The 15198-nt window shown below is 49.5% G+C and overlaps 1 protein-coding gene across 2 annotated transcripts; it reads right to left on the reverse strand.

Moving 5' to 3' along the window:
- Positions 1 to 1783: 1783 nt before the first annotated feature.
- mrpl9 (mitochondrial ribosomal protein L9) lies at positions 1784 to 14879 on the reverse strand. 2 transcript variants are annotated; one of them, XM_072282028.1, is made up of 7 exons: positions 14699 to 14878; positions 12895 to 13054; positions 11283 to 11407; positions 10962 to 11015; positions 7421 to 7522; positions 4176 to 4259; positions 1784 to 3401 (listed from the first exon to the last, which is right to left on the reverse strand). In XM_072282028.1, exons 1-7 carry the CDS (start codon positions 14792 to 14794, stop codon positions 3246 to 3248), a joined length of 777 nt encoding a protein of 258 aa, XP_072138129.1. In that variant the 5' UTR covers positions 14795 to 14878; the 3' UTR covers positions 1784 to 3245. The 2 variants fall into 2 exon arrangements, with proteins under 2 accessions (XP_072138129.1, XP_072138139.1); XM_072282038.1 differs by lacking the exon at positions 10962 to 11015 and having other exon boundaries at positions 14699 to 14879.
- Between the last annotated feature and the right edge of the window lie 319 nt (positions 14880 to 15198).

Here is a 15198-nt window from a genome sequence, read left to right on the forward strand (position 1 = left end):
GCGCTGTGCTGTGGGAGGGATGATGAGATGGAAGTACAGTACTGCGTTGCAGGATGTGTGGCAGGCAGGCAATGGTGGTGAGGAGGGAGTGTCACTCCTCAAGAGGGGCAGGACTGTGAAGTGTCACACAGTGGAAGGATGGCAAGGAGCAGTGAAGAGCGAGTGTCACTCTGAGGAAGAAGTACGGTACTGTACCGTGGTGGTGGTGGGAGATGCGACGAGGAGAGAACACTGCGCTGTGTGACGGGTGGTACTGAAGAACTCCACAATTCCTGGGGTACACACCGATGGTCTACTCCCGTTTCGGGGGAACAAGAATGATCCTGTGGCCATTTGCAGACAATATTTATCCCATGCCAGGTCCCACAGAATGAGGAAGGCTCAGACCAGATGTGAGCGGCTGAGTGCAGCTCCCTACTCTATTGAGGACCCGGGTGTAGGATGGGGTGTGCAGTGAGGTACCGGGTTAGGACCTGGGTACTGCCTCACCCCATGAACCGATCCGACTGCCCCTCCCTCTCTTGCAGCCTAAGCTAGCAGTGAGGATCTGAGGAGTTTGAACCTGTTGGGTTAGGATGTGGAATTGTTACTGTTCTTATGTTTTTCATGTAGTTCCTATGCCTGTTATAATTTTTATATCACCTATAGACGTGTAAATGTTCAACAAATTCTTTTAGTAATTGTGGGTTAGGTGATTCTATATTTTAGTCGTAGTGCACTATAGCATTGATGCAGGCCCTTCGGCCCATCTAGTCAGTGCTGCACTGTTATTCTGCCAAGTCCCATCGATCCACAGCTGGACAACAGCATTTAAGACCCCTCTCATCCATGTACTTATCCAAATTCTCTTAAGTACTGAATCAAACCTGCATTTCTCATTTCCACTGGCAGCTCGTCCACACTTGCACTATCCTGAGTGAAGAAGCTTCCTTCACCCAACCCGATTCTTCTTAAATACTTCACCTTTCACCCCTAACCTATGATCTCTGCTTCTGGTCTTACCCAACCTCTCATGATGCTTCTTAGATTTTCATTATATGTGTCACACCACTTGAATCTGGCTATTTCATAGGTTTCATCTTCTCAAAGCAACGTGTTTTATCTCCAGCTTGCAAATAAAACCATGACTTCTTTTTTCTTTGACTCTCTTTTTCTTGTAACACTTAAGATGGTCTTGATTTCCAAAGAACCTCTGGATCACTATCACCAGATTCCACAGATCCCAGAGTGATGCTGTTCAGCAGCTACCAGGCTGTGAGCCGAGTCCTGCCTGACAGGTTCCTGATGCGTGCACCTGGGTCGGTTTGTCAGCTGCTAGGAATGGGGACCGCCCCAGAATTTTCATTGGTGGGCCGGCCCTTTGGAGCCCCTGGATGCTGACAAACTCATTTCCTGTTATGCCAAGCAGTTGGGGTTCACATGCTGCTATGTGCCCCTTCTGGGAGTTCGAGTGACTAACCCAGGTGCAAGGCTCCCGCTTGATGTTCGCCCACCTGGTTAAATCATGTCCGACCCTCCCCTGCCAACTCCTTGCATTCAAACTTACATCCTCCATTTCAGGCCCCCCCCACCCCCTCTGTAACCTCCTCCCTCACTTCCGTTCTTCACCTCTCCCAGCACCCACAACACATTTCACCCCCACCCCCTTTCCAGGCTTGTTGGTTCAGAAGAACCTGTTACCGTGATGTATCTCTAACTAACTAAAATGTTGGATCAGAGAGCATTTGTTCTAGGACAAGTGACTCCCTGTTGACATCAACTTGTAATAAAGAGAAAATTTGGTCTGAATGTAAAACTCCAATTCCATGTGAGTTCTTTTAATCTGGATTTAGTCAACCGAATTTGATTCCAAAGATAAAGATTAGCTTTATGTCACATGCACACACAGTGAAATGTGTCACTTGCGTCAAACCAAATCAGCAAGGATTATGTGGGCAGCCCACAAGTATTGCCACGATTCCAGAGCAAACATAGCATGCCCGCAATTGACTAATCCTAACTTGTACATCTTTGGAATGTGGGAAACAGGGAGAATATACAAACTTGTTACAGACAATGTGGAGAATCGAACCCTGATCTTAAAGTTGGCACTGTGATAGCTTTATGCTAGCCGTTATGTTACAGTACTGCCCCGTGAGGGGCATGCAAGCTGGTGTCTTCGGTCAGTAGTCTGGGCCACTGGATTATTAGTTGGGTATCTTACACTGGTGCTGGTTTGCTGAGATACCTCAGGTGGGGAGGTGCTGAGCAAGGGGGTAGCGTGGTGTAGATACCCCCAGGAGGGGACAGATTTGAAATACCAGGGGCACATAAAAGGGGCGGGGGGGGGGAGTCCTTCACTGGTGCTTGTTAGCCCAGAAAGAGAGTGGATGTGGGGGGGGGGGGGTCTGCAGCAGTTCCTGAGCACATACAGAACCGGGGTGGCACAACAGCATAGTGGTTAGCACAAGGCTCTACAGCGCCAGTAACCCAAAGGCGTACATGAATTGGTTAATGGGTGAAGCAGATGGTGTAATTGACAGTGAAGATGGTTACAGTGGGGATCTTGATCAGCTTGGTGAGTGGGCTGAAGAATGGCACGGTAGCGGTTAGCGTAACACTATTACAGCGCCAACGACCTGGGTTCAATTCCCACCGCGGTCTGTAATTCAGCAGTTTGCGGTCCTCCCCGTGACTGGGTTTCCTCTGGGTGCTCTGGTATCCTCCCACATTCCAAAGATGTACAGGGTAGGGTAAGCTGTGGGCATACTACACTGATGCCAGAAGTGCGGCAGCACTTGTGAGCTGCCCCGTGATACAAATGATGTTCTGACGTACAAGTGACAAATAAAGACAATTTGATCTCATCTTAACTCAGCAGGTGGAAGGGAGACCATCACTGCAGTCAGGTACTGTCGGGGGCTCTGTTTCAGAAGCATATATACACACACGCACAAAGGGGAGCGATCTTCTCCCAGCTGGTATCTTGTGGTCACAGGTCAAGGTGGGTGTGACCTCTTTGCCTGCGAACCCGCTACAGATCCTGAAGAGAGTGCCTTTGCTCCTTCACACCGAATAGGCAACTGCTGCTCCCTGTGGAAACTAAATGGATGGCCAGTCACGAGAAGAGATATTTATTATGTTTATCGCTCTGTGAGGACACAAGACCCTCACTGATGTGTTATAGGTAACACTGGGCAGGCAAGCTCCATCGAACACCTGAACACTTCCGAAAAGGGCCAGTGCCCCTGAAACCAAGGCCACGGTCAGCTCTCGTCTTCCTCCTCCTCCTTCTCCCCCTCTGCTGATAATTCCTCTTTTCTCTGCTGCTGCTGCCTCAGCCACTCCTTGTACCTCCTGGTCTTGGGAAGTTCGAAGTTCACCACTGACATGGGCAGGCGGACAGTGTCGATGCCGTTCACCTGCAGGGCACAAGTATCGGATGTCAGATCAGAGTTCTGGATTCCCCACCGTGTCACACGCCAGGGCAGACAATCCTTTGCCGTCTCTGCTCGCCTGTGTTAGGTGGAACCTCAGCAACGTTCTTCGAAATGCAATCAACAATTTTTCAGACCACGTTTGCTTCCCCTAAAAGATTCAGGGGAGATTTGATTGAGATATACACCATCATGAGGGGTATAGGCAGAGTTAATGTAAACAAGGTTTTTGCACTGAGGTCATGGGTTAAGAGTGAAAGATGAAATGTTTAAGGGGAACATGAGAGGAAAATCCTTTACTCGGAGGGTGGTGAGAGTGTGGAACGAGCTGCCAGTTCAAGTGGTAACTGCGATTTCGGTTTCAACATTTAAGAGAAGCTTGGATAGGTAATGGATCAGTTTGGGGGGCTATGGGACTGGGCAGTTTAAATCATTTGGCATGGACTAGATGGGCCAAAGAGCCTGTTTCTGTGCTGTGGTGTTCTATGACTAAATATGAAAAATAATATTTCCTTTAACCCTCAAAATGAACAGAATCCCAGTGAACAGGGGAACTTCACACTGTATCTAACCCATTCCCCGGGTCAGCATAGAGGGAGTTTCAGTCTGTGTCTGACCCCAGGTGTGTGTGACTGGTTGGTGTGGACGGAATTGTTTTCAGACCATGTTGACACAGGGATGGGATCCCCTGCTGTAGGTGAAGGCACGGCGGACCAGGGCGGCGGAGACTGTGTCAGCCCACAATCGCAGGTCACTCACCGTCACCTCACACCAGTGCTCGCCCCAGTGGGTGATGGGCTCGTCGGGAATCCTCAGCGCCTCCGGCGGGACGAACAGGTTCAGCTGAGGAAGGAACGCAAGTTCGGTGAAACAAGAGACGCTGTCTGACCCACTGAGCTCCCACAGCTCTAGTCAACCCCTTGGGGTCAGTCCGCTCTCCCTAGTCATCACTGCAGGGGGGACATCCACCAAGTCACCACCAGGGTCACAGCCCAGGATGTGTGTCACTGTGCCCTCTGTGCCTAGCAAGCTCCCACAAGCGTGGTGCAGAACCGACCAGCCCTCTCAACCCTGTCCCCCATCCACCTTCCTTTTGCAAGGCGAGGACTAAATCTCAGGGCACTGAGTATGCAGAGGATTCAGAAAGTACCACAGATATCCTAGTACATTCAACGAGGGTCAAACAAGGGCACAGGTTCAATGCACCCCCCCCCTTCCCTTAACACCCCACCAATATCTGGGCCCTCCCCAATCCCATAGATGCTGTGATGACAGATGATCACCGACCCTCTAATGATGGGCAATCACTCCCAACCCACACCCCACGCAATAGACCCTCTGACACTAGGCAATCTCTGCCCCTACCCACAGACCCTGCAACAACAGGTGATCAATTCCCCCACCCCCCAATACCTTCTGACGATGGGCGATTACTTGCACAACCCTATGGACCCTCTTACAATAGGCAATCACTTCCCCTTCCCACAGCATGGCCAGAATTAATGAGGTGTCCACTGGGAGGTGAGTGATGGGTGTGGTGGGAGTTATACCCATCATTCCTCTGGCACAACCATTGGCCTTTGGTGGTGGGGCCAACCGCAGCCGAATGAGTAAGAAATAAGAAACAGCAGCAGGAGCCGGCCATTCAGCCCATTGAGCCATTCAATCAGATCATGGTTGATCTGAGAATTCAACTCCACCTACCTGCCTTTACCCATAACCCTCAAATCCCCTAATATGCAAAATTCCAAGTGTGTCTTAAATATTTACTGAGGTAGCCTCTACTGCCTCCCTGGGAAGAGAATTCCAGATGACCTAGTTTCTGTGGACACCAGGACTGAACTCTGAACTCCAATGTCCTGAGCTATAATCGGGTCGCACTAACCGCCAAGCTACCATGGAGCCCTCATCTCGTCTCTGTCCTAAATCTATTCCCCGGAATCTTGAGACTATGTCCTCTGGTTATTCCTATCAGTGGAAACAACTTTCCTGTCTATCTTATTTCATTGGGCGGCACCATAGCACAGTGGTTAGCACAACGCTTTACAGTACAGGTGTCTGTAGGGAGCTTGTATGTTCTCGCGGTGACCGCATGGTTTCCTACGGGTGCTCCGGTTTCCTTCCACAGTACAAAGACGTATCGGTTGAAGGGTTAACGGGTCATTGTAAACTGTGCAGTGATTAGACCAGGGTTAAGTTAGGGGACTGCTGGGCAGCACAGCTCGAAGGGCCAGAAGGGCCTGTTCTCTTATTTATTGATTGATTAATATACAGCACAGAATTGGCCCTCCTGACCCTGCGAGCTGCGCTGCCCAGCAATTTCCAACAACCCTGATTAACTCTAACCTACTTAACCCATTTATATCTCTCCGCATCCTTTACACAATTTGCTTTTCCACTTTATTTATTGTTATCAGCCAACTTGGGGGCATGCTACACCTGGTCTCGTTCCAAACTGTTCATGTACATCATGAACAGTTGTGGGCTCACCACTGGCCCTGTGACACACTGCTCACCACTGACTGCCAACCAGAGAAACACCCATTTATCCCAACACAGCACCTAGAAAATGCAGGAGTTCCTACAGCTCTGGATTTCCAGCATCTCTACTTATCATTTAAACCCAACTCGATGTATCCTCATCTTATGAATAAGTCTTTTATGCAGTACCTTGTTGAACACCTTCTGGAAATCCAAGTATACAACATCCACCTGTTCCACTCTATGCACTATGCTCAATCAATCAATAAATAAATAAATAAATAGGCATCCGTTAGTCTTGTGAGACCATGGATTTGCGCCTTGGAAGGTTTCCAGGGCGCAGGCCTGGGCAAGGTTGTATGGAAGACCGGCAGTTGCCCATGCTGCAAGTCTCCCCTCTCCACGACACTGATGTTGTCCAAGGGAAGGGCACTAGGGCCGATACAGCCTGGCACCGGTGTCGTCGCAGAGCACGGTGTGGTTAAGTGCCTTGCTCAAGGACACAACACACTGCCTCAGCTGAGGCTCGAACCAGCAACCTTCAGATCACTAGACCGAAGCCTTAACCACTTGGCCACGCGCCAACACTATATCCTCAAAGAACTCCAGTAAGTTTGTAAACGTGACTTTTCCTTCCTGAGTCCATGCTATGTATGCCTGAACCACTTCTAATTGATGTTTCACTGATTCTTCCTTAATGATTGCTCCAAGCAATTTCCCAACTAGACACTAAGCTAACTGGTCTATAGTTACCTGCCTTTGGCCTATGTCCTTTTTAAACATTGGAGTCGTATCCGTTTTCTTTCAGTTCACTGGGATCTGCTTTATACTCCCAAGTTCCTGCTTAGTAGCATCATATTTCCCCCTACCCCAATTAAATGCTTTCCCAAATTGTCTGCTCCCTCTCCAGCACTGTGGTGAAGGAGATAGAGTTGTGGCCACTACCTTCAAAATGCTCTCCCACCAAGAGGTCAGACACCTGACAAGGTTCATTTCCCAATAGCAGATCAAGTACAGCCTCTCAGCTTCTTGGCTTATCTACATATTGCGTCAGGGAACCTTCCTGAACACACCTAACAAACTCCACCCCATCTAAACCCCTTGTGCTAAGGAGATGCCAGTGAATATTAGGAAAGTTAAAATCTCCCATCATAACAACCCTAAACTTCCGCCAGTTCTTTCAGCATCCTACCAGAAGCAGGGGTCTTGTCACTTTTAGGCCTACTAGTCTTCTTATCACTATCTCTTTAGTGATTGCGAATATATCGATGTCCTCACCTCCCATTAAATCCATAACATCTCTGTTTGGCATGTTAAACATGTCCTCCACTATGAAGACAAAACAGTCGTTCAAAACTTTGGCCTTTTCCACTTTTAGTATCTAGAACTAGGGATGTGCAGTCTGGGAACCGTCAGATCTGGCGCGGATAGGGGGTGTGGGATGTGGAATGAGGGAGGGGACCCCCCCTCCCTGCACACAATGGTCACCGGACCCCCAGCTGTTCCCGCGCAGAGCTGCTCACCTCCTTGAGGAAGTGGCGGCAGACAATCTCCTTGTTCAGCTCCCACTTCACGTTGTTCTTCATCCTCACTGTCAGCCGAGAATTCCTCAAGAACTCCAGGGTCTGGAGGTGAGAGGAGTGGGAGGTCAGCACAGTTTGGTAGGGAGAATGCAAATTCCATTTGGCCCATCAAGTTCATGCCAGTGCCTGGCAGAGCTAACCTGCAAGTCCCACCCCTGACATGTTAGCCATGCAAATCGCTCTCTCTCCCTCACTCAGATAGTGCCGTTGCCTCACAGACAGGGAGGGATGTAGGGCTTGGAGGGGTTTACAGAGACAGGGAGGGGTGTAGGGGTTTACAGAGATAGGGACAGGTCTAGGGTCCAGAGGGGGCTTACTGAGATAGGGAGGGGTGTAGATACTAGAGGTCACAGAAACAGGGAGGGATACAGAGGCCAGAGGAGGGTTACAGAGACAGGGAGGGGTGTAGGGGTTTACAGAGATAGGGACAGGTCTAGGGTCCAGAGGGGGCTTACTGAGATAGGGACGGGTGTAGATACTAGAGATCACAGAAACAGGGAGAGATACAGAGGCCAGAGGAGGGTTACAGAGACAGGGAGGGGTGTAGGGGTTTACAGAGATAGGGACAGGTCTAGGGTCCAGAGGGGGCTTACTGAGATAGGGACGGGTGTAGATACTAGAGCAGGTCACAGAAACAGGGAGGGATACAGAGGCCAGAGGAGGGTTACAGAGACAGGGAGGGGTGTAGAGGCTGGAAGGGGTTACAGAGACGGACAAGGGTGTGGGGGCTGGAAGTGGTTAGAGCAGGGTTCCTTGAGAGGTTGCTAGGGGTTCCATGAAAGACTGTGATTTAAAAAAAATATATTTTTTTTGAACTTCATGCAATGCGTGATGCTAGTGCTCTCAGTGGTGGTCAGTGATCAGGCAGCCCCATTAGCAATCTTGTTAGAGGCCTCTCAGCCCAGTGTGGCAGTGTGCAGTAGGACCCTGTTTACTTGTTTGAGTCCATTCTTAGTTTTTGATGCGAGGTAGGGGAGGCCATTGATAATTGGTGAGTGCTGTATTGTACGGAGGGGAGGACAGTAGGCTGATAATTGATGATCGCTGTATTGCACAGAGGGGAGGACGGTAGGCTGTTGAGGAGAGTGAAGTGCGTTTTCCGAGCATTGACTGGACTCACCCAACTTGGGCTGTGATGTCAGCCTCTTGCTCCCCAATTACCATCCCCAACTTCCCCTTACATGCCACCAACTGACTTAGGGGAATGAACAAACTCTACCGGTGGACTAGAAAATTGGAGGGAAACTTTCATTCTAAAGATGGTCCAGTGTGGTGATTTCTGAAGAGCAGCTGTGAGATGGAAGAGGAGGATTCTAGGTTGGGCCTACGGACAATTCTGATAAGCTTAATGATGAAGAATTACAATCATTTCACTGAACTAGTGCAACAATAGACACAAAACACATCCGTCTTTACAATAAAAGCTGCTTATCAAAGGGTTTTACATGGACTGGTGATCCAAGTTGTCCTATTCCATTGTGCCTAGTCTGTGGCGAACAACTTACACATGCAGCAATGGCTCCAGCAAAATTGAAAAGAAACTTGAATACAAATCACAGCCGTTTGACACGTAAAAGTCCTGATTAAACCACTATTGGAATCTCAAAACAAACAGATTTTGAAAAATAAAGTCACAGTCAGTAAAAAGATTTGGGAAGCAAGTTATTTAGTATCTATAAAACCGTGCGAAAACTTGGACAAAGAGCACATCAATCTCTTGCTACGTACAGAAATCCGGTGCTTAGCAGGGGAAGGGTTCTCAACAGGGTGCTTGAGCTGAAAGGTGAATTGCAGGAGTACTTTCAAGAAAATAGTAAACAAGATTTTGGTGAGTGCTTTGAAGATGAAGAATGTTTACAGAAACTAGCCTACTTAGCAGACAGCTTTCATCATATGAACTGTTGAACAAGTCTCTGCAAGGCCCTGGAGAAGATATTTTGACTTCAAGAGACAAGATTTTTGGATTTAAAAGGAAACTGAATCTTTGGAAGAATCATGCTGCAACAGGAAATCTTGAAATATTTCCTCTGCTGCTTGGGCTTGAGAGTGAGGAAGGACATCAGAAAGTTTCCAGTCTTATTGAAAACCACACGGAAGAATTGCAGAACAAATTTTTTTTGTCCCTTTCAACACAAGTGTATGACTGACTGGGTAAGGGTCCCTTTCTCTGATTCTTCTGCTCAGCCTGAGAACTTGACTTTGAGAGAAGAGGAAGAACTTTCTGAGCTGCACTCTGATCATGCGCTCAAGGTGAGACCTACTGACCTGCCTCTGGACAAGTTCCGGATTTCTGTGGAAGAAGAATATCCTGCCATTCATAAGAAAGCAATGAATATTTTGCTACAGTTCTCAACTTCTTACATGTGTGAGAAAGCTTTTTCTTGTTTATCAAGCATCTAGAGCAAGGATCGAAATAGTCTCATTTCAGTTGAAGATGAAATCCGTGTGTGATTATCTCAAGTTCAAGAAAACAACTTCTCCCTCAATGTTGCAAAAACAAAGGAGCTGGGTGTGGACAACAGGAGGAATGGAGACAGGCTAACCCCTATTGACATCAATGGATCTGGGGGTGAGAGGGTAAACAGTTTTAAGTTCCTCGGCATACACATCACCAAGGATCTCACGTGATCTGTACATACTGGCTGTGTGGTGAAAAAGGTAAAACAGCGTCTCTTTTGCCTCAGACGGTTGAAAAAGTTTGGTATGGGCCCCCAAATCCTAAGTACTTTCTAAAGGGACACAATTGAGAGCATCCTGACTGGCTGCATCACTACCTGGTATGGGAACTGTACTTCCCTCAATCGCAGGATTCTGCAGAGTGGTACTGACAGCTCAGCGCATCTGTAGACATGAACTTCCCACTACTCAGGACATTTACAAAACAGGTGTGTAAAAGTAAAAAGGGCCCGAAGGATCACTGGGGACCCAATTCACCCCAACCACAAACTGTTCCAGCTGCTACCATCTGGGAAACGGTACTGCAGCATAAAAGCCAGGACTAACGTAAAGATTTTTACCCCTCACGTATATGAAGGTTGTAAGTAATAAAGTCAATTCAATTCAGAATTTAGGAATTTATTTTTACCTTATGAGCTTTTAAAGATTTATGAAAGGGAAAGAAAGATTAATTTCAAGGAAGATAAGTTAAGCTTAACTGTGCTTTATTTTTCAAGAAAGGTTGGTTAAAAATTCCTTCTCTACTCAAAAGAGCATTGACAGTTATTTTTGGATTATCCTGTCTGCAACTTACTGATCACGCTAACGTATTGTGAGCTCTAAATATAATAATTTTTATGTGGGGGTTCCCTGAGACCTGAAAATTATGTTGGGGGTTTCTCCGGGGCAAAAGTTTGAGACAGGCTGGGCTAGAGAGACAGGCAGCAGTGTAGGGGCTGGACGGGATTATGGAAACAGGGCAGGGTATAGGGGTGGTGAGGCGGTTACAGAGAGAGGTGGGGGTCGACAGTCACATGTCACTCACCCGCTCTCCACTCTGTGTCTGCCTCCTCTCCTCTGCCTTCCCCTCTCGAAGCACCTGTCACGTCACAAGGGATGTTAATTACTGGAAGATGTAATCAGTCAGATTAGTCAGTTACAGTAAATTTTAAAAAACAATTGCAGATTCCAGAACCCTAAAATAAATACTTCCTCTTTGTACCCCCCCTCGCCACCGACAACTCAGCACCTGCCAGTTCTCCCCCTTCAGCCTGCACGACTGCCCTGACTACAGGAGACAGGGAGTGGGGGGGGGATTGCAGTGTTCAAGTGTTAGTGATATAAAAAACATGAGGATAGCACCCACCTTGCGCTCCTGCTCGAAGGCGGCCCGGTTCTCTGGGGAGGGGTAGACAGCCAGGCCTTGGGGTAGCAGTCGGTTGCGACCAATCGACTTCTTCACCCAGACTGTCTCTCCTCGATCTCCCAACTCTGTGGGAGGGAAGGGAGGAGGTAGTGAGTGAGGGGTCAGCGGGTGGGAAAGGGGAGGAGGAGGTAGTGAGTGAGGGACGGCAGAGGGAGGAAGTGAGTGGGAAGACAGAAGCCGGCAGGGGGATGGCGGAAGTGGCAAGGGAGAAGCCGGAGGGGGGGAGTGAGTGAGGGAGAACAGAACCGCGCACTCTGTCTGGAAGTCAAAACCCGATGGGCGAAGCTTGAAAACGTGGAGGCTGGAGACGGGAATTGGAGGACTGTCTTTGCAAGGGTGGGAGGGAGGAAAGGGGCTTGTTTTGCTGTTGTTGTTTTACAGACAATAGACAATAGGTGCAGGGTAGGCCATTCGGCCCTTCGAGCCAGCACCACCATTCACTGTGATCGTGGCTGATCATCCACTATCAGTGTCCAGTTCCTGCCTTATCTCCATAACCTTTGATTCCGCTATCTTTAAGAGCTCTATCCATTTCTTTCTTGAAAGCATCCAGAGAATCGGCCTCCACAGCCTTCTGGGGCAGAGCATTCCATATATCCACCACTCTCTGGGTGAAAAAGTTTTTCCTCAACTCCGTTCTAAATGGCCTACCCCTTATTCTTAAACTGTGGCCTCTGGTTCTGGACTCACCCATCAACGGGAATATGCTTCCTGCCTGCAGCGTGTCCAATCCCTTAATAATCTTATACGTTTCAATAAGATCCCCTCTCAGCCTTCTAAATTCCAGAGTATACAAGCCCAGTCACTCCAATCTTTCGACATATGACAGTCCCGCCATCCCGGGAATTAACCTTGTGAACCTATGCTGCACTCCCTCAATAGCAAGGATGTCCTTCCTCAAATTTGGAGACCAAAACTGCACACAGTACTCCAGGTGTGGTTTCATCAGGGCCCTGTACAGCTGCAGAAGGACCTCTTTGCTCTTATACTCAATTCCTCCTGTTATGAAGGACAGCATACCATTAGCTTTCTTCACTGCTTGCTGTACCTGCATGCTTGCTTTCGGTGACTGATGTACAAGAACACCTAGATCTCGTTGTGCTTCCCCTTTTCCTAACTTGACTCCATTTAGATAATAATCTGCCTTCCCGTTCTTACCACCAAAGTGGATAACCTCACATCTATCCACATTAAACTGCATCTGCCCACTCACCCAACCTGTCCAAATCACCCTGCATTCTCATAACATCCTCCTCACATTTTGCACTGCCACCCAGCTTTGTGTCATCAGCAAATTTGCTAATGTTACTTTTAATTCCCTCATCTCACTCATAAGGCTTGTTGTGTTCTGCCGAGCGTCATGGGCATGCTACGTTGGTGCCAGATTGTGTGGCGAAACGCGTGAGCTGCCCACAGAGCATCCCTAGGTTTTGTTGGTTGCTAATGCAAGCAATGCCTTTTACGGTTTTGATGTACATGTGATAAATAAGTCTAAATTTGAATCTGTCTCCTGCTGGTGACAGGTCGGGGGTGGGGGCATGCATTTACATACTGGGTACAGCCTGCGTCAATATCAGTTCCAGCTTGTCCTGGGGCTTGTGTTTCGTGTCCTCCACCAGACGGTACACTCGGTGTCTCCTAGGGTGGAGCCTGGCCGGCTTGCCTTCCTTAGAGAGGGGAACCTGCCACCAGCGTTCAACGATCACTGTGCCCTGTGGGAACAAGGGGCCTCATCAGACTCAGACACAAGAGATGCAACACACACAAAAGGCTGGATGAACTCGGCAGGTCAGGCAGCATCCGTGGAGGGGGAACAGTCAACACTTTGGTCTGAGACCCTTCATCAGGACTGGAAAGGATAGATAGATAGATATACTTTATTGATCCCCAGGAAAATTGGGTTTCGTTACAGCTGCACCAACCAAGAATAGAGCATAAATATAGCAATACAAAAACCACAAACAACCAAACAACAAAATGCAAACTATGCCAGATGGAAATAAGTCCAGGACCAGCCTATTGGCTCAGGGTGTCTGACCCTCCATGGGAGGAGCTGCAAAGTTCGATGGCCACAGGCAGGAACAACCTCCCGTGACACCCAGTGTTGTATCTCCGGTGGAATATGGCCGGAGTCCAACAGCAAAAAGTTCAATATCCGGTCTACAAACATGTTCCTCGATCGTAATATGACCAGGATTGCATCATCCGTTGTTAACCAGAACAGTAAGCACCCAACTCCTTTATGCTTACCGCTCTCAGTGCACTCGGTCAGCCTGAACGGTCTGGAAGCCGTCCATGGAAAAGATTTGATCAGGTATGTCCTTGTGCAGCCCCGTTCCAGTAAAACACATAACACTGCACTCCCGAAACGTTCTCTGACGCCTGGCTAGCACCGTGAACTCGTCCATTTTATTACCCACCGAACTCCTCTTCTCCATAAGTCTCTGTTGTCTCGACCCGGTCCTCTTTCCTCCGATGGGGGAAGAAGCCTGAATTGTGTTTGATTTGCTGCTCCTCTTCGAGGGCTGCCTGCCCTGAAATCGTTTAAATCTTCTCTCCGATGGGAGTTCAGTCAGACCTTCACTCACTACTCCCCTTCTGTGATCTCTGTTGTTCTCCAACTCATCGACCTAGTTATTTTGGCTTCTACCTCATTCCTTTCCAGTCCAATGGTAGGGCCTTGGCACAAAACATCGACTGTTTATTCCCCTCCATAAATGTTGCCTGATATGCTGAGTTCCTCCAGCATTTTGTGTGTGTGAGTCCTTCCACTCTGCCCTGGGGCCTCCAGTCACCAGTGGGGACATCAACAGAACTTCCCAAGGTGCACAGAAACCAGGGTCAAGCATTTCGATTCATGTCTCCTTCCCATATGGCAGGATACCGATTTGCCCAGAGTCCGTGCTGACCCACAGAGCCCTGTGACCGGTTCCCCTCCACATTACCATCAATTCCCCTACAATTCTACCTACCCTCCCCACTCTTTTACCCTCACCCAGCTCCACCTTTTCCCTCCCGTCTCCCTCTCCCTTCTCTCCTTCCCTTACCCCTCCCTCCCCTCACCCATTCCCTCCCTCCCCTATTCCCTTGCCCATCCTCACCTCTCCTCACCCATCCCCACCCTCCCCTCGCCCATCCCCTCCCTCTCCTCACCCATTCCCTCCCTCCCCTCCTCATACACCCTCCCTCCCCTCACCCATCCCCTCCCTCCCCTCACCCATCCCCTCCCTCACCTCCTCATACACCCTCCCTCTCCACCCTCACCGCTTCACCCTACCCCCTCACCTCAAACCTCTACCCCACCTCCCACTCTACACCCACCGCCTTCTCCTCCTCCGTCCTCCACTTCCCCTCACCCTGACAGCGCTGACCGCGACCCCACGGACTGCAGCTTCCCCCTGGCCGCCGCCGCCTCCGGCCCGCAGCAGACGCTGGAGGCCCTGCCGCCACATTCCGCACGCGGGGCCGCGGACGCACGGTCACCACCGGCGACTAGGCCGCGTCACCCGGGCAACGGTCCGAGGACCCATTCGGGGACGTGAAGGTGGCCGCTGCCGCGCCTGATGTCAACGGGAGTTTCCCGGTGCCTCCCCGGCGGTTTGTCGGGAATTAACGCTCCTGAGCAGCGGCGGCGGCAACAACGGGAACCTTCTCCAACCGCCCACCCCCCTATTCGCCGTACACCACTCCACCGACCCCGGTACCCACTCCCACCCGGCACCCTGTGCTCGCTTCTTCCCCTCTCTGCATTCCTACCCCTCTGACAGCCTTCCAGCCTCATCCCTCAACCCTCCACGTGGGAACATAGCCTCTATCTATACCCACCAGAATTTTATATACCTCTATCAAATCTCCC

This window comes from Mobula birostris, chromosome 2 (assembly GCF_030028105.1).
Source record: "Mobula birostris isolate sMobBir1 chromosome 2, sMobBir1.hap1, whole genome shotgun sequence".
NCBI classification, from domain to species: Eukaryota; Metazoa; Chordata; class Chondrichthyes; order Myliobatiformes; family Myliobatidae; genus Mobula; species Mobula birostris.